Raw genomic sequence first — 20007 nt, forward strand, 5'->3', positions numbered from 1 at the left:
TATTTGTTTTGTACATGTCACGTGCTTAATCTCACACACACATGACATGAGATTCATTTTCTCAAGTCAGCTACATTCGTACTGCAGTCACAATTTATATGATTCTTTTTTTCTGAAGCCATATACTGATTTGACCTGCTCCAGGCTAGCTTTCCTTGTAAACTTCATCTTTAGCCTGTTCCACTGGCCAACATTTCCCATCAGTTCGTCATTTAATGAGTTAAAACATTAAAACTCACCTCCTTATCCTCACCATTGTATAAACAGAACGTTCCTCGAAACTCTGTTTAAAGCTCCTCGTATTTCCATCGAATTACAACAAAGGTGTGTGACGTGTTTTTTAATAAAACTAAAACACTAGGGCGGTTGTCCAACGGAAATGACCGTTGTTGTGACCTTTAGAAACCACATCACCCACAGTGCTTTGCGTGTGAGCGTCATCATAACAGGAAGTAGCAGAGGCTGGGCAGCGGCTGTAGGAGAATGAGCAGAGCAGTGAGGCAACAGGGAAAAATAATAAGTGTACTGTAGATGACTGTGTGTCGGAGGAGTGGTTCCTCGTCTGCCAGCGCTCATGGACGACGCCCAGGACCGACGCCGTCACATTAAGAACAAATAAACCTGACACGGGTGAGGCTTATTCCAGTGGACCGTTCACCTATGATGGAACGAGCGATGGAGCAGCTCAACGTACAGCTCAGCCGGCTGACCCGCTCCCTCCGCCGGGCCAGGACCGTAGAACTCCCGGAAGGTAACGACACAGGCTGGTTGCTCATGTGCTAAACACAGTCATAGTGAGGTGTCACAGCACACTGTGCCTGTTTGTTACACACACACGGATATCACTCCACTTATGACAGAGTGGTATGTGTGTATGACACATATAATAACACAGTGTGTTTGTACTGAGGCTATGGCCGCCTGCTTCCACATAATAACAACACAGAAAGAGCTAGGGCTCCATTTGAAGAACTGCACTGATTATGTACAGCTCAACATTTTTAAACATGCTCACTGTTTACTGTGCAATATACAGCCGCATGTGTTTTAATATTGTGTCATTAGAAACCGGGAGATATTAACATATCCTGCCACAATATTCACAAGATTGTATTATTACGATAATTGTGAAAATATGCTTTAAAATACACTTATAATCCACTTTATTAGGTGTCCTAGCCGAGTACATGATAGAGTAGCAGCAGTGGCACCATAGTCTCCTGCTACTATTATCTGCTTAAAGATTTAACATGTTGTGCTTTCAGCTATAATCTTCTAAACTGTGTACTTTGGTTGCAACAAGTGTACCTTTGAGTCATTCAGACCAGTGTGGCCATTTTCATCTGACCTCTGGCATCAACAAGGAATTTCTGTCCATTGGTTGAGAGATGGTTGTCCCTGAAAACTTCAATAGATCAGCAGTTTTTGAGATTTATAGCCCGTCTGGCACTTTCAAAGTTACTTAAATCACCTTTCTTCCCCATTCTGATGCATGGCTTCAATTATTGCAGATCATCTGTTTGTGTCCAGATGGATGGCTCTTTTAACTGTAACATAATAACAAAATATGTGCTGTTTAAAAAAAGCCTTTGCGGTCAGTCTTCCTTTGTGTGGCGTGACAGTTCACCATACCACACATACCACCAACATGGGACATCTCACTGCTGCTTTGGAGAAATCCACTTGTAGTGACTCATCTGTTCTCCCATTAGGGGAGTTTTATAGGAAGGGTGGTTCATTCCTAAAGAATTTGAACTTCAGAGGTGACACGCATCATTTTTCTGTAGTGAAAATTAAGTGAATCATTCAGTATTTTTGGCTACTTTCAGTATAGAATATAGAGTTACGGTGCAACCTCATCTTCACATCACATCAGCCTCTGTGCAGAGTTTATCTTCCACAAGGTTTTCCAAGACACTCACACATCAAACTAAGGATTTCTGTCATGATCTCTGCTCTGTGGGTGTCTTCTGCTGAGCTTGCCATTTTGTGGTTTTAGATTTCTATTCCCTGTTATAAAACATGAGTTTGTCAGATGTTCTGTCATAGTTTTATTTCTCCTTTTTGTTCCTCCTCAGATAATGAGACAGCAGTTTACACACTTATGCCAATGGTCATGGCTGACCAGCACAGGTAAGCACCGTGTGTCTTCCTCATGTCTTTTAACATAAAGAAATTAGAAAAGATTAATGCAAGATGAAGATGGAAACAAATAAATGTTGTTAACACTTTATGGAGAAGGGGTGGGATTAAATAAGTTGTGCTTCTTCCCTCCCCTTTTTTGATATGTAAATTAAATCATTGTTATTTTTGTTGTTGCTTATTTTATTTACATATTATATGTATTGTTTGCAGTGGTAGTTTATTTGCAAGAACATGCATTGTATTTGTTGCTTTTATCTCCAGATGATTATGTTGTTTTTCCGTTCTCTTAAAGATCAGTATCAGAGTTGCTGCTCAACTCCAAGTTTGATGTGAACTATGCCTTTGGACGGGTAAAGAGAAGTCTGCTGCACATAGCTGCCAAGTAAGATATTGTTCACACTGTTCTAAGTGAATGCTGGAAGTCTCCTGCCCTTCCTTCCAGTCCAGTACATTTGAAATATGTCTGAGTGAATCCATATGGTTGTGTGAGGACATGGTGGGGTATTCTTAGTCGTTGTAGAAATGGCAGTACACATGTGTTGGAAGAGTGCAGTACAGATGGCAATATAGGTGTTAAATAATCAAGAAATGGTTTCATTTGCATGGCTAATTTTTATTTGTATTTGATGCGTTACAGCATTTGTAGCACCTGCCGCACTATAAAATATCAGAATCATTAATGTTGACCTCATACAGCAATAACACTAGCCCAGAATACACATACAAATGTAACCATTCACTGAAGAAATCCCCAAAGATTATTATCTGCATCAGCCACAAGAATCCATTATCAGTTGAGCTGTAACTCATAAAATGGAGGGACAAAGAAGGATGTTATTTGCGAGGGTCATCTGGTTTTAGTGTGATGATGCAAGGCATCCAGAAAGATGCACACTTTGTGGAACTTTACAGACAGGAGAAATAAATAAAGTCTTAATATTAATTTCAAGGTCTGAGCAGAAATAATAGTAATATATTTATTATCCTCCCGTTGACAAGTAGAAATAAGGACTACATCACTTCCCTACATAACCCTTCATCTTGTGCAGCAACAAAAGACAACACCAATATTTTGCTTTCACACATAATTGTATAAAACACTAGAAATTAATGTGTTGATACTTCCAGGGAGAAAAGTGAGAAAGCAAATGAAAACACAGTTTCTGTTATAATTGACTGTGTCATCTCTTTGTGAAGCTGTGGATCAGTGGAGTGCCTGGTTCTGCTGCTAAAGAGAGGAGCCAACCCAAACTACCAGGACATCTCAGGCTGCACCCCTCTGCACCTTGCTGCTAGAAATGGGTATGAGCATCATGCTGCATTTTCATTCATTGTTCACCACCAAAAAGGTGTAGTGTGCACTATTGCCATGTAGCAAACTCATTAAATTTACAGAAAAATGACAATTTGATTTAGGGCCCAAAGGAAACCCCAACTCTTAAATGTGAACTTGTTCTAAAGAACTATAGTTCTAGTGATGTAAATGGTGTAATTAAACCTCCATCCATCCGTCTTCTACCGCTTACTAATATAATCCTGTTGACAGACGGTGTACATACTATTTTCTTTTCTATTTCCAAAGTGCTGTTAATAACTTCCTCATGTGTGTTTGATGCTGCTGTTCAAAAATTATCCTCCACTGTTCTCACAGACAGAAGAAGTGCATGGGCAAACTGCTGGAATATAATGCTGATGTCAACATCTGCAACAATGAGGGACTGACTGCTGTGAGTGGGCTTTCATCCTCTGGCTGTGGTTTATGTCTTTAAAAGCACTGTATTTATTATTTCTGATTAAATCATTCACGTGTTCTGGTAGTGAACTGACGCCTGTAAGTCAGTGAAGTGACATTGTTTGTCCATGTGAATCTCTGCTGCAGATCCACTGGCTGGCAGTGAACGGGCGAACAGAGCTCCTCCATGATCTGGTTCAGCATGTGACCAACGTTGATGTGGAGGATGCTATGGGCCAGACAGCTCTACATGTAGCCTGTCAGAATGGACATAAAACTGTGAGCCACTCATATAATACTATATATACAATATTTTATACATACATACATTCATTTATTTTTGCCCTGCTACTTAGCTTTTAGGATACTGAATACTTTGTGTGTGTTGTTTCTGCTCAGACGGTGTTGTGCCTCTTGGACAGTGGCGCCGACATCAACCGGCCAAACGTCTCTGGAGCCACGCCTCTTTATTTCGCGTGCAGGTGATGCTGGATGTGTTTCCTTTTAATTTAAAAAATATATTTAGAGTCTTCTCAGAGTATGAAAACATTGTGTCTGCTTTGGACACTACATCACTCAGCTCGTTTTTAAGCTTGTCTTTTTTTCCTGCAGCCATGGCCAAAGAGACACCGCACAGATCCTGCTCTCTCGAGGTGCCAAATACCTCGCTGACAAGAATGGAATCACTCCTCTGGATCTCTGCGTGCAGGTGAACACTTTAATTTCTTCAAATTTCTCTTCCTCTTTTGTGGTTGTTGTGGATTAACGCTGAGCTCCTGTGGCTTTTGTTCCTCCTGTGTCCTCATTAGGGTGGATATGGGGAGACCTGTGAGATTCTCATCCAGCACCACAGCAGACTGTTCCAGACCCTCATTCAGATGACACAGAATGATGAAATGAAAGAGAGTATGGTACAGTGGGACCACTCTGCCTCTACATTCAACATTCTGTACTTGAGCCTTGTGTACACATTATCTGAGTGTGTTTGTATGTGTGTGTTTAGCTCAGGCAGGTTCTGGAGCATGTTTCTCAGCAGAATGACAGTAATTACCACAGGATGTTGACCAGTCTTGCTGAAGTGGCTACAACCAACGGACACAAGCTTCTCAGGTATATTGCAATTTTGAGGCTATTTTCTACAGATCAGTCTCATTTCACTCGTACAAATCAGGAGTAAAAATTAGGCTAGCCTAGCTTAGCATGGTCCAACAACTTCAAAGTTAACCGACGGGTCAACATGTAAAATAACTCTGTACCTATATGGTATCCGGTGTTCCTAAACTTTGCAAACCCAAATAAGTTAGCCAAGGTTTCAGGATTCCCATTATTCCAAAGGACAGTAAACATATCATGCATCTATCATATCTGTGTCAGTACATTTTAGTTATTGTAGTTTACTCGTATTGACATGCTAACATTTGCCCCTCTCTCCTCTGACCCTGCTCAGCCTGTCCAGTAGTTATGAGGCTCAGATGAAGAGTTTGCTGAGAATAGTTCGGATTTTCTGCCACGTGTTCTGCCTCGGCCCTTCATCGCCAAGCAACGACATGGGCTACAACGGCAACAAGACTGCTCGCAGCCAGGTCTTTAAGGTTAGTGGAAGTTCTGAATACAGTAGGTCTCTACACACACCTTGAATATTAATATATTTTCTGCTCCTGGAAAATGTATCAATGGAAGAAATTGGAAAGAAATAACATGACTGAGTCTACAAATATGATCTTAGTTTGTAGCCTGTTATCTCACAATCAGTTTGTGTAGCCGCGTGCATGTGTGTTGCTGATGCTGCGTGATGCGGGTGCATTTGATCGGCTTGTTAAAATCGGAATATTCTGACTGATCGGCTGGTCACCGATTTCGGCCGATCACGTGAAAATCGGCCGATTCCGATCACTGGCCCATTAATCGGTGCATCCCTAGTAATTTTGTATCCCTGACAAAAATATTGTGAACTATGATGATGTCAAACAATTCCCAGTAATATCACATCATGTAAAAAAAAAATATATATATACATAAAGGCATGAAAAAAGTAAGAAAATACTGTATGTATCATGTCTACCAGTCGTGGTTAAGTACTTAACAGTGACCCTCATGGAGTCAGAACTTTTATTTTGATAAAGTTCCTTCGCTGTAGCGTTGTACTTAAAACATGGCCTTAATTCAATCCAGCATTATGTTAAAACGTTGATAAAACCCATAATAAGCCCTGTGCATCTCTCCTTTCCTCCCTCTCGCTTTGCAGCCACTGGAGTTGCTGTGGCATTCGCTGGAGGAGTGGCTGGTGCTCATCTCCACAGAGATGGACAGGAATAGGCAGAACCCTTCTGCCTCCTCCTCCTCCAGCAGTGAGATCGCCTCTCTGCTTCTCAAACAGTGCGAGGTCGACCAGTCTGGCTCCACGCAGAAGCTTCCGTCCTTGCTGGACCCTCAAATCGTCATGGAAACAGAGGTTTACCCTGACGGGGAGGACGTTATCTCCATGACGGCCAGTCGGCTCAGTGCAGTGATCCAGGCCTTCTACATGTGCTGCTCCTGTCAGATGCCACAAGGGTTTGTTCTGTCATGTCTGTATAAGTAAACATGATACCATTGACAACATTTGTCAAGGTTGGTCATTCACACATATATTGTAGGTGTGTATCCTGACATGTATACAACTTGCCTCTATAGTCGCACTGGTTAGAAACATCAAAATAAGGTCAGAACGTATTTCAAGTGTTCACAGGAGAACCATTCAAGTTAGAACTGTCCAGCTCGAGTTGTCCGATTTTGATCAGATGTTAATACCAGGTAGGAATGTGCCGTGTCATTTGAGATGTGTGCACAAACATCAGTTGTCCAGGACACATGTTTGGGAGCGCTCATACTGTAGCATGAAACTCAATTACTCTATGTACAGGTTGCATTAAGGTGAAACTCAGGCTGTTAAAATAGAAGCATATCTGTTTTCCATTCCAGTGTGAGGGGGATAAATGAAAGACACAGGTGAGAATTCCCTCCGTAGAGGTTTACCTGGTGGAGGTTGGCTCACAATCTCTGCTGCATGCGGTGACATTGTCGTTTCCTTGTTATCTGTGACAAAGCACTGCATAATAACATACTTTAACAATTTACAGCATAACACTGCTACCAGCTCACCTCATCTACCCCCTGTTTGCTCCCACATTTATCTCTCTTTATTTTATCTCTTCGGTGGGTTTATAATGATATTTAATAAGATTAATTATGTTTTATTAACCACTGGTTGAGGTTTGTTATTTACTCACCTGCTGAAATTATCTTTCTGTCTGCTTCTTCCTGTCTTTGTTGCGCTTGTTCGTATCACCCCGCTTTCCGTCGTCATTGTAGATACGTTGGTTTTTCTTCTATTGTCCAACATAATCTTCAGTGTGCTATTGTGAATTTTCTGGTAGAAATTAGTATCTAGTATTTGTGAAGCAGATGTTGCTGCAGAACTGTTGCTGTTGTCCCTCCTCTCATACCTTACGTCTCCCCTCACCCAGAATGACCTCCCCGCGCTTCATCGAGTTTGTCTGCAAGCATGACGACGTGCTCAAGTGTTTTGTAACCAGGTGAGTCAGTGCTGCCCCCTTGCCATGCATTAACCCTCTCACACAATATATAGATGATGGCTATTGATCCAACATCGTTTCTCCTCTCCATTTATTTGAACTCGTGTCTCTTTGCTCTCTCACTTTCCGGTCCATGTTTTCCAGGAATCCAAAGATCATCTTTAACCACTTTCATTTCCTCCTGGAGTGTCCAGAGCTGATGTCACGCTTCATGCATATCATTAAGGGCCAGGTAAGACATGAAGCATGGAGGACCATTGTGCAGAGTCGAAGCTTGCAATGTTTTCCTGCCATGGGCGTCATGTTGTATGCAACTCTGCAGTTTGATATAAAATATGTGTAGTGAAGTCATGTGATTCCTTTAAGTGCTCACTTTTGTAGTTTTCTTGTAATTTATTGATCATTCTGCATTGTTCTTTTTGAAATGGTCTTAGTTGGGATCCCACTTCTATGGAAAATAACTAATTAGTCTTCAGTTATAGATGGTTAGTTTGACTGTGGCCTGATCAATAGCTGTAACTATTTTCTGATGGCTGTAACTGTTTTCAGCTTCAAGCAAGTCAACAGCTCATGATCATTAAATCCCCTTTGTGAGCTCTTTTGTTGTAAACTATGGCTATTAACGATGTGGACTGGTTTTAAATCATCCTAACTATTGGAGCCATATACCTCTGAGATAACATCCTGTTATCGATGCATGTTTTTTTTTTTTTTGCAAAACAAAGTAATTACACCCATGGGTTTGCACCAAGGAGGAAGAATAGTATAGATAGTAGAAAAGAAGCAGCTGCACGTACATGTCCATTTGAAACGTTGCAACAACAGACTGTTCTGCAAAGCAACCTTAAAAGATAGTAATGCAATTATACACATGATGTCAGTATGGGTGCAGTGTTCCAAAGGTTTTCGTGGGTATTGCCTGTGTTTGTCATTGTTCACCATTCCAATGTTAGTACTTAATTAGATAGAGATGAGACTTCTTTTTTAGTAATCCTTCCTCCTGCAGTGTTAAGTAAAGTAGAATTTGGCCATTGTTTTACAAGAAATATTCTTATTACTATATTTCTCATGTGTAAACTCCACTCCGACTCCAAAATGATTCTTCACATTATTTGTCTTTATTTTCCCACTTAAATAAGTGGTCTCATTGTTTGCGTCTTTAGGGACAATTTAGAAAGTGACTTTGAAAGTCCTGTGTCTTCACTTCAGCTTCATTTAACTGTGTTACAACCACAGAGATACCCCTTGTCTTCAGCTCCATTTATATGGCTTCATAAATTTAAAGTACTGCTCTGAGTGCTGTTCATTTACTTGTCGGTGTTCGTATTTGAAGTGCAGCGTTCGAGCGTCGTTACCCGTGGATTGTGACTTGCCTAGGAGCAGGCTTTGGTTTAAATTGTAGACTTTAACCTGGCGAATTTGATTCCATCTTCTGATTCTTCACTGGGTACGCACCGCAGACCCAGGGGGGAAGATGTTCTTTCTTATCTTTCACTCTACCTCCAGTGCTTAGAGAACAAAGACATGTGCGGTATTATGCAAATAGATCTTTGTATTTCAGAACTGAAGGCTCATCGAGGCATCAGTGGAGGCTGAAAAATCCAGTCAGGGCATTGAAGTGAAAGTGATAATTAGGTGAAGACCTGTGCAGTGGCATGTGGTATGAAGTCTTGTTTTCCCTCTCAGCCCTTTAAGGATCGCTGTGAGTGGTTCTATGAGCATCTACTGGCAGGCCAGCCAGACTCGGACATGGTTCATCGTCCGGTCAACGAGAATGACATCCTCCTCATCCACAGAGGTACAAGCTGTTAACACTGCTGTCAACTATCAGGACAACATAGCTCTGGAGTCATTTAACCAATGTGAATGCTTTAATGTCATGTTGCCTTGTCAGAATGAGACACAGAATGACTTTATGAAGCATATGTTATGTATATGGGCAAAAATTAATTCATCATGACATCACTATGAAGTCCAAAAAGTATGCCATGTTGAAAAGTACCAGATTAACCAGTCTGTATGTCTCAATTATATCAGTATCAAATGGCATTATCACAATATAAAAAAGTAGGCACTGTATTATTGGGGTATATACTGTACCTACATCTTATATATGAAGCTATTTATGTAGTAAATTAGCAGAGGAGTCTTCCATTTGTTACATTCTGCAGATCACCGTTTAAATGTCACAAATTGAGAAAAACTTGAGACATCAATATCATCCATATCCATATCATCATGTCAAATGTTCTCGGCAGTATACACGGTGTATATTTTGGACAAAAACAATATGGAACAAAAAAACAAGTAGAGTATTACATCCTGAATTTATTCTTCTGATCTAACAGACTCCATATTCAGGAGCAGCTGTGAAATGGTTTCCAAGTCCACTAACGAGAAGCTCAAACAGGGCATCGCTGTTCGTTTCCATGGCGAGGAGGGGATGGTAAGGTTTCTAAATTCACATTTAGGTGTCAGTAATCAAACCTATTATGAACCAGCAGTTATTTAGTCCCACGTCTGTTTTAATCCTTTCCCGTGGGTGTTTTTCAGGGTCAGGGTGTTGTGCGCGAGTGGTTTGACATCCTGTCTAATGAGATCATCAACCCGGACTATGCTCTGTTCACTCAGTCAGCTGACGGTATCTGACATATATGTCGAAGCTAACATTCAGTGTGACAAGTAATGCTTTTGTCATGTGGAATAAACCTGCGTGTTTGTGTGTGTGCACTGTACAGGAACCACTTTTCAGCCCAATAGTAACTCCTCGGTGAACCCAGACCATCTGAACTACTTCCGGTTTGCGGGTCAGATCCTGGGTTTGGCTCTGTACCACCGACAGCTGGTGAACATCTACTTTACCCGCTCCTTCTACAAGCACATACTGGGTAAGAGAGAAAGAATGGATTGGACAGCAGGCCATTTTATCTCTGCACACAGCTCTTCTGTGAACAATAAGACATTGCTTTAAAGCCTTTATTGTTGCTATTTACTACAACTACTTAGTACTTTAGTGCAACATAACTTCCTTATCCTGTAAACACGATTTCCCTTACTCTTGTTCAATTGTGTGTCTTTCCCAGGTATCCCAGTGAGCTACCAGGATGTATCATCCATTGATCCAGAGTATGCGAAGAACCTGCAGTGGATCCTGGACAACGACATCAGTGATCTTGGTCTGGAGCTCACCTTCTCTGTAGAGACGGACGTGTTCGGGGCGATGGAGGAAGTACCCCTGAAACCTGGAGGGACGAGCATCCTGGTCACTCAGGACAACAAGGTCAGTTACCATTAACATGCTAAGAGGAGGAAGATTCTGTACATTATTCAGCAGATAACATGATCCTTAATTACTCTGACTGTGGGAACAATTAATGTATTTACAGGAGCACACAAGTTAGTATAAAGTAAAGCAAAGTGTAAACAACAGGGAGTTTAACGTAAATAAAGTTTACTAGTGATTCTTCTCAGTCTTAAACAGGCTCTTTGACATGGAAAAGCTCTTTAGTTTCTGTGTCCATGTGTTCAAGACAGCTGTTGTGTTTGGCTGAATCCAAATACACACAGTGCCACAGTCTACACCTCTGCATTTATCCCATGGATAAAGGACATCAGGGAGGTGTTTAAACTCTGAGATTTCAGCCGTTTTCCATGATCCGTGGAATCATGACTACATCCCTCTGTCCCTGACTTCCATAAACTGTCTTCCTGTTACTCTTCATATCGAGCACAAAATTCCACTTCTTAGTTGTGAATCCAAGAAAGGTCTTGCCCCCAGAGTTATATTTTAAAACTTTGGTTGTGTCATGTCCTGTACAATTTTCTGGAGATCATTAGAATGAAGATCTAGACTTGGAAGCGAGGCCACAGAGGTCACAAAGCTTTTACAGCACAGAGTCTTCTGAATGACTTGCCTGAGGACATCAGAGTTTCATCTTTTAAATATTCTTTCAAAAGCAATCTTTTTTTGAACTGCTCTTCTTCAGTGAATTATGTATTACTTTGCTTGTGTTTTATTTAGCGGAATCATTCCTTTGCTTTTTTATTCATCTTTAATCATCACTGTTATTTGTCACTTGCTTTTATTGCAGTCATTGAACAATATTTATTTTTTTTAAACGATCATTCTCATTATATTATTTATTCAATGCACTGACAAAAGTGATAATTTCCGTCATATTTCCTGATCTCTTTTTTTTTTTTTTTAATAATCCCTGAGTTTAAGTTATAGGCGTAAAGGTTTTGAATATATTTGTGGTGTTACACTGCAGTAGTGTGGCTGAAGGTGGCATTAATAAGTGTTCCACTCCATCATACTTGGTTTTGTATGATCGATTGATCCTGCTCCTGCAGCTTTTTGCCTGGAGGAGTCCTAATTAGAGAGTGCAGAGCTGCAGGCGCCCTGCAGATGGCACTGTCTAGTAAGCAGAGAACAGTCCAAGAGGAGCAGGAAAAAATAACTATGTATGAGTTCTGCCTATTTCATTTGTCCATCAGTATCTTTGGAGGACTTTGATCATTGTGTGTCTGTGTGTCCTCTCCCTCTCTCAGGCCGAGTATGTACAGCTGGTAACGGAGCTGAGGATGACACGAGCCATCCAGCCTCAGATAAACGCCTTCCTACAAGGATTCCACACTTTCATCCCCCCCTCACTCATCCAGCTTTTCGATGAATACGAATTGGTTAGTCATCCTCCTCTGACCTTGCTGTCTTTTTCTCACTCTCCTTCCTTTTTCCCTCTGCTGTCCTCTTTTGGAGTTTGTATTCTTGTCCTCCTGAGCCTGCCACCCTGTTCAGCCCTGATGCAGGGATTGATTAGCCTTGTCTGGGTGGTGGGGGGGGGGTCACCTTGAGGCCCCTCCCTCTTCTCCACCTCCATTAAGAAGGGAGGGAGTCTGTTTTTTTTCTTTTCTGTGTGTGTCGGCAGATTTCACATCCTCACTCCTGCGAGGATCAATAGTGTAGCATGATGATTATCCCATCCTGGATTTGTTGGACGTACCTCGGTCATGTTGTCATTGGAGGACAACCGTTTGCTGTATTTACAGCACTGCAGCCTTTTCACTCTCAATCTGATAAGCTCCTTTCAGCTGTATCAACTTTGCATGTAGACTTTAGAGGAAAAGGATGGCAGTATTGGAAATTGGAAATCCAGTTTCTTGTGGTCTGATGCACAGATGTACATAAAACATTATGTACATAAAAACAACAGAAACAGTTTAGATTTTTCTAGTGCAGCCATTTTGTGTAGATGCCACAATGATTATCACCTCTTGGTCATGCACCCTGAAGTGAACACAGAGCTTTTTCATTGCTGCCTGACCTATCAATAGGTCAGGGCAAAGCTGCGTCTGCTTCTGTGTGTAGTTTAATATGAATATGCGGTCCAATCTTATCCAGTGTATTTCAGCCTCTCCTACAGTAGCTAAGGTACTTCTTAAGTTTTGTCTTGTTTTCAAATTTTTGGCATCAAATTGTATATTAAAAGCTGATTTCTAATTTAGATAAATCATGGAAGATTCACAGAAGAACGGCCACAGAACCATTTATTGTGTTGGAGAGAATATTCACCTCAGTGACTGTCACGGGCTTATCAGCAAATAAGATAGCATTAGTTGTTGTAGACACAGATGTTTATCTGGTTATGCATTCATAAAAAAATTGAATAATATTGTTTACAATAATATTTATTATTGTAAACAGTGATTTAATACATTTGTTATGAATGCATTTGTGAATATCCAGACGAAGGCATGAAGAACTAAGAGGTTTAAATTGTTCAGTTATGGTTATAATGAATATTTCTTTGTGTCCTTGCTACAAGAAACAGCTAAAACAAACAAACAAAACATTGTTATTGTATCAGGCAAATTTGCATTTTAATTAATGGTATCTGTGGGTGTTGTTGTTATCCGTGAACCTTTAACGCACACAGTTCAACATTAATGCAGATAACTGGCAGATGCGTCCCTCTGCTTTCTGGTTTACCCACTCTTGGGTCCAATAGAAACCACAGGTGATGAGCATCATGTCATTCACAATAGATATCACCCTCCTCTCTGATCCTTCAAGCAGCCTGACTATCCTCACCATGAACTGTACTGTTGTTCTCTATATCTTCAGGTTTATGTTTATGTCTCACAGACAGGTGCTTGTTTTTCTCCTTTTCTTTCTGTACTTCTCTCTTTTTAAACTTGGTTCAGTCTCACTGCCAGTTGCCCACAAGCCTTCATTTCCATCAAACAGGACATTACCTGAAGTTAAAAGCTCACTTCATTGTCTTTGCTGGGTTTTGGGCAGGACTCAAGTCAATGCACTCACTGAATGCAGCAGGTTTGATTGTAAAAGAGGAAATGGTGTTGGCACACTGAATCCTTTCTTTTCACTTTTGGAGTTTTCTTGGACTTTCTTGATCCATAATAAAACAAAACAACATAAAGAGGACTACCCATCAGAGGCTTAAAAAAATATATGATTAGAGCCATGTTCTGCAATCTGTTTCTGAAACAACTTGTATCTCATTTGTTGAAATGCTCTTCATTTCCCAATAGTTGTCTAAAAAGGAAATAAAAGCAGTTCTCGCAATACTGTAATATACTCATGGATATTACAGGTGTACCTGTCACTAACTGACCGGCACACTTTGTTCTTGCAGAACTGGAGATCGGCCACAACAGTAAAAGTTGGTGACTGGTGAAAGGTGACTGGTTTTAATGTTGTGTGTTTTTGACTTTGTGAAGTCATGGAGAATTAATGAACGTTTAAAATGTTTTCAATGACCTTGCAGATTGTTAAGAGTCAACGGACTTGTTAAGAGGAAACGTTCAAAACAAACCAGTAGCCTGTTTTATTGTGGAGGCTAATCATTGTAGCTACACTGCTGAAGCGGAGACGATAGCCAAAGATTAGTGAGTGAGTCACAGAAGAATGGCAGAGAATGTGCCAACATTCACAGGTCCACTAGACATGTCCAGACTCCCAGAGTTGCTTACCCTACCCTTAAATCTAGTTTATCCTATATCTCTGACTGAACTCTCAACAGTTCAAAAGGAGAAAATACAATAAAAAAAAGTTTGAGGCAAAGGCAAAGGCAAAGCAGCAATGAATGAACCCTTCTAATTCTAACAAGTACATTTCTATCCACAGTCTCATATATCTCATTCCTCTGGGCAATAAAGCTTCATTGTTGTCCTTAAATAACTAAAGAAAAAAAACACCAGTGAGACACACAGAGTGATATATCACCATGAACACACTGTGGTTAATTTTAACTCGATATCGCATACATCGTCCTCTTGTCCCAAATACCCACCAGAGCTCCAAATGTAGATAAATCTGCTGCTGCAAATAGTTTGAAAGAAATCCGTATAATAACAGTCCTGAAACCTTAATGGACCTTAAGCTTCCTCAGTGTTCACAAAACTCACGGAGCGTGCCTCGGCACACTTGCATTGAAGGTTTATTTTAGCCACTAAGACTGTTAAAGAATATCAAAAAAATGTTCCTATCTAATCAATTAGCAAAGGTTGAATAAGGATGGAGAGTTTTTATGTTGGTGTCAGCCCAAAGACCACAGTGCTGCTGCTGTTGTTGTTGTTGTTGTTGTTGTTGTTGTGTAGAGGATCACTCACGACTAAGCTTGTATACCATCCCTGACCTAAATTTACGTCATATACAAGTACATATGATTTATGATGAGTTCTGCATAGGCCTTATGTGTTTTAATTATAATGCTGTTGTGGAGTAGTTGCTCAGTACTGGTAGATATTACAAGTTGAGCTGGTGAAAACAGTATTTTGAGGAAAAGGGGTCAGCTCTTTCAGCCCATATGAAACTATTGTGGCCATCTTTTGATCATGGGGTCCTACATCGCACTGGGGGAGAGGTTCAAAGACGGCCGCTGTCATGGTCTTGTGACCAAAGACAGTGTCAGAGATTTTGGATGACCAGCTCGCAGTGTGTGTGTGCTCCTATGATCTGTGTCTGACTGACTCGCTAATGGAAATGCAACATGACATGATGTATTGATCATTAGACGCATGAAGAAAATCAAATGCAATGGAGGAAAAACAAAAACAGAATGCCACCATTTGGGAAACTGTGTATGTGGGTTCCGCCATCTCTTCTTTAGCAATCATTCTGTTCATGTGAACAGAGAAAAATGCGAGTGTGATTCATCTTCTTCAGCTGCTTAACACTGACACGTGCTAATAAAGTTGCCAACTTTGCGGATGATGACACAGGTGATGACTTGCACCTTAACCTACAATAAGATGTCAGAATCAGTGCAGTCTGTATGCATCCTTCTTGACATCTTAGCCACGTTTAATAGATCCATGTCACACAGAGTGACTTATGATGACTCGTACAAGATTGCTGAAATCTCACTCTGGAGGAGGCATTGGTGAAAGTAAAGGTCTGTCCATTTGTAACCAGCTTTTCAGCCACATTTTAAAGCTGTGGGAGGTAGAATTGCTAGAAAAATGATTTCATATGTAACAAATGACCCAAGTCGATCTATCTCTTAAAGGCTCTGCCCATGTTGACTCTCATTTCCTTTCTTTTAGATTTTTAGGTTTTTTGAATGTTGCTTTGCAGCGTAGGAAGTCATCACCAATGCTTTTCACCAAAGTGACTTGTAAGCACTGTGAAGCACTCTGTATTTAGCCTTTTGTCAAGGACTAGATTTCCTTCAGGCGGCAAACAGAGCACAGAGGAGTTTTACTTGATTTATATTATGATTAAAAGGTTATTGTGGAAAATGTTTCCATCTGCACCTTTTTAAAAACATTTTATTTCAATAGATGGCGTCTTTGTGTTCACTATCTCTTAGTGTGTTGTTTTTCTTCAAAAATGTGTGTGGTTACAGGAGCTGCTGCTGTCTGGAATGCCAGAGATTGATGTGCAGGATTGGTACAGGAACACTGAATACACCAGTGGCTATGACCCTCAGGAGCCCGTCGTCCAGGTGGGCTCTTATTTCTTCTACCAGCCTGACGTGGACCAAATCCTTTGAGACTGAATAATTATGTCCCACACATTAATTATCTGGGTTTATAGAGATCTGGACAAGGAGGAGGAGAATCTTTTTTTTTTAATTTTTTTTTTATTAATGTAAAACCTCTCTTCAATGCCTGCCTGTAGAAACAGTCAAGGGTTTTTATATAATTCTGCATCACTGTAGATTACATAGATACAGTTGATCAAACTTTATAATCTTTCTAATTTTCAGAACATACTATTTCATAGAAAATATCTTGTTGATTGCTTCCTCCTCCCTAAGGCCTTATATCTGTGTATATGTACAGTTTGTTTACAGTATATCAATAGTTTGAGAGCCAGATGTTCCCACTGCCCACACACTGGATCTTTACCACTTGACACTGAAGTTCTTCGCTGTTACTCATCCAGCACTGAGGCGTTTTTAGAACTGCAAATTGTAAAATTCACCAGTTTATGAATATCATATTTGATTTTGAATGTAAAAGGCCAGTTTATTGTTCCCTTCAGTCTTTTTCATGTCATCGTGGCTGATTCTGTTCAAATCAGCCACATATGAGAGCAGTTTTTCTTTGATTAGGATGGGATGATTGATTTCGGTGGAATAATTCCACAATACGTTATTGAAACAATGTCTCTTTATCTGTCTCATCTCCTTCACCTCTTGAGCTATAACCCCGTCTGCTTTTTGTTGCAGTGGTTCTGGGAGGTGGTGAAGAGCCTGACCCAGGAGGAACGGGTTCTTCTTCTTCAGTTTGTCACTGGAAGGTTTGTCTGCAGTGTTTCACTCTGTGTGAATCTCAGAATACATCAGCCACACACACACACATCGTCTGCGGATCACTAAGCCATTTACCGTTTACAGTCTGACAAGAAAATTACGTTTAAGTTGACAGACGACATCTAAATTATGATCACCCCCCCCCCCACACACACACACACACACACAACTACCAAGCTTTTCGCTCATCTCTATTAATGCTATCTCTATACAAATCCAAGCAAATTCCTAAAAAATGGAAAACTGAACACTTCTGACTACTAAATCTTGTTCCTTAGCTCCAGATTCTGAGATTAAACAGCTATAATCTTGACTTACAAATGTGTGAATGTTTGTTGGAATAAAGTATACTTGCTTTATCAGTTCCAGGGTCCCTCATGGAGGTTTTGCGTACTTGATGGGTGGTAGTGGTTTACAGAAATTCACCATTGCTGCATTGCCATTCACCTCCAACCTACTGCCTACCTCGAGCACCTGGTAATATCTTTTTGTATTATCTCACATCTTTTCTAAACTGTTGCCTTGTGTTGTACTGGTTTTGATAGACTGCTCTGCTGTTGGTTAGAGAATTTAAAAAATATATTTTTAAAGGGCAGCTACTACATATTTTCCTTTGTGCATCTTTGCCATGTAAAAGCAAAATAATAATCAAAAATAACTATGTAATCATGTGTGCATGAGATATAATTACAATTCAAGACTCTTTTCTTTTCAGAAGAACTACTTTAAATAGATCTAGTCATACCCATTCATCACCTTTTATAAAACCAGAGTTGTTATTTATGACAATTACTGCTACTGCAACTGTAATCTCCCTGATTAATGTTGAATTGTTTGTCGAGTGGATTCATAAAATGCCAGAAAACTGGGTTGATTAAGTGTTTCCCAAACCTTAAAATTTACTCGAATGTCTTGTTTTGTCCACAAACCAAAGAGAAGCAAACAACAAACCGAAGAATACAGGAAGCTGTGATCAAAGACCTCACTTTCTACCGCTTTCTCCTCCACATGAGGGGCTGCCAGTCCTAGCTGACAAAGGGCAAAATGCATGGTACACCCTGGACAGTTTGCCAGTCCATCACAGGGCCACACAGAGACAAATAACTTTCGCACTCACACCTATGGTCAATTTAGAATGTCCAATTTGCCCAATTCTGCATGTTTTTGGACTGTGGGAGGAAACCGGAGAACACCCACACACACATGCAAACTTCAACTGGGTCGTAAACCCGGGTCTTCTTGCTGCAAAGGCAGGAGTGCTAACCACTGCACCAACCGTCTGACCCCAGAGAATGATTTGGTGTTCAAAACAAAGAAACCAATTATTAGATTTTCAAAATAGTTTAATAGACTAATTTAGTGGCCGATTATCATTTGATTCATCACTTAATTGTTGCAGCCGCAAAGACACTAGACTCTCACTGGGATTAACAGCAACACCGTACGCAGACGCTGTTGTGTTTCTTTGGACTTGGCCTCCTCTGGGTCTTAAACTGCTCACAGTAGTTACACACTGAGCTTAGTTGGTCTTACTGCTCTGGCTTGGTGCCATGCTTTTACTGCGCTGCCAAGGACGCTCAACACAGCACCAAAGCTGTAACATTTATTCTTCCCTGGAAGAAACTAAGCATTCTAATGATCCCTCGCGTTCTCCCCCTCCACTGTGTTAAAGATTAAGGAATGACTACACAGACTTACAGACACAGTGCAAGTCAGCCTACAGCCTCCACAGCGGTAAATGTGACTGAGCACTAGAGGGCAGTGTGTCTCTTCAGAGACATTGGGGTTAGTGTCAGTCACGTATATATCTCTGCGCGGCGGAATGTGCATCAGGTAATTCATTGGAGCTCTCCTCCAATGGCTCCCCATGAGCTGCCATGGCCTCACTGCTACACAGCACTGACCGTGCCCTCCACCCTCCACACAACCCAACTCACTTTTTCCCCTCTCCCATCCACAGTATCAACATGCTGAAACTCCCGGAATACCCGAGTCAAGAGGTCCTGAGAGACCGACTGCTGGTTGCTCTGCATTGTGGGAGCTACGGCTACACCATGGCGTAAAAAAAAAAAAATCACATCAGCTCCTGCTGCAGCGAGGGTCTGCAATCTCAACAATCCCTCCTTACACAGACATTCTTTTTGTAGTCCGGCAAAAAGGGAATTCCACATTCTTACTCATGAGCTGCACTGGAGAGGCACAACAGACTGAATGGGGACCAGAGGTTCTGGATCTCTACTTGTACCTCAGGCAGAGCTTCTTCTATTTTTTTTTTTTTTTTTTTTTTTTTTTTTAAGAATTCAAGCTGGAATGTGGTTATTTTATTATGCAAACAATCATCTTTAAATCACAGATTACAGATTATTTTCATGCATTTAAGAAGATGAGCTGTCAACTTAGAACACAGGATACTAATCGCAGTAAAGCATGTCCGTGCAAGCTCACTGAATATCAAGTATCGATTCAGTGTTTATAGATTTACATATGGAGGCAGTGGAGAATTGATCAGTTTCAAAACATGCAATCATGTTCATATCAGATTGTCTTGTTTTTAAGAGAGCCTAATCAGGCAAAAATACCAGCACACTGGTAAATTGTGCTGCCTTTTTCGGTCTCTGTCACCCTTTTTTTTCTTTTTTAAGGGCCTCTGTGCTTTTATGTCATGAACAAAACGAGCCAAACTTCCCACTGTGGACATACACAGTGTGCTGTCTGAATCTGGCTGCAGGGATTTGCTCTTGTTCAGTCACAAGAGATGGGAGCATTAATGTGG

The 20007-nt window shown here is 40.7% G+C and overlaps 1 protein-coding gene across 1 annotated transcript; it reads left to right on the top strand.

Moving 5' to 3' along the window:
• The first annotated feature begins 633 nt into the window (after positions 1–633).
• Positions 634–19418, top strand: hace1 (HECT domain and ankyrin repeat containing E3 ubiquitin protein ligase 1). Its single transcript, XM_083900153.1, has 24 exons — positions 634–751; positions 2079–2133; positions 2438–2527; positions 3343–3447; positions 3797–3872; positions 4025–4156; positions 4277–4359; positions 4490–4586; positions 4687–4788; positions 4881–4987; positions 5325–5469; positions 6123–6430; positions 7384–7452; positions 7597–7684; positions 9139–9250; positions 9801–9898; positions 10006–10093; positions 10191–10340; positions 10536–10732; positions 12004–12135; positions 16323–16421; positions 17151–17221; positions 17598–17711; positions 19195–19418. Exons 1-24 carry the CDS (start codon positions 661–663, stop codon positions 19295–19297), a joined length of 2712 nt encoding a protein of 903 aa, XP_083756279.1. The 5' UTR covers positions 634–660; the 3' UTR covers positions 19298–19418.
• The last annotated feature ends 589 nt before the right edge of the window (positions 19419–20007 follow it).

This window comes from Microchirus variegatus, assembly GCF_963457635.1.
Source record: "Microchirus variegatus genome assembly, chromosome: 1".
NCBI lineage: Eukaryota > Metazoa > Chordata > Actinopteri > Pleuronectiformes > Soleidae > Microchirus > Microchirus variegatus.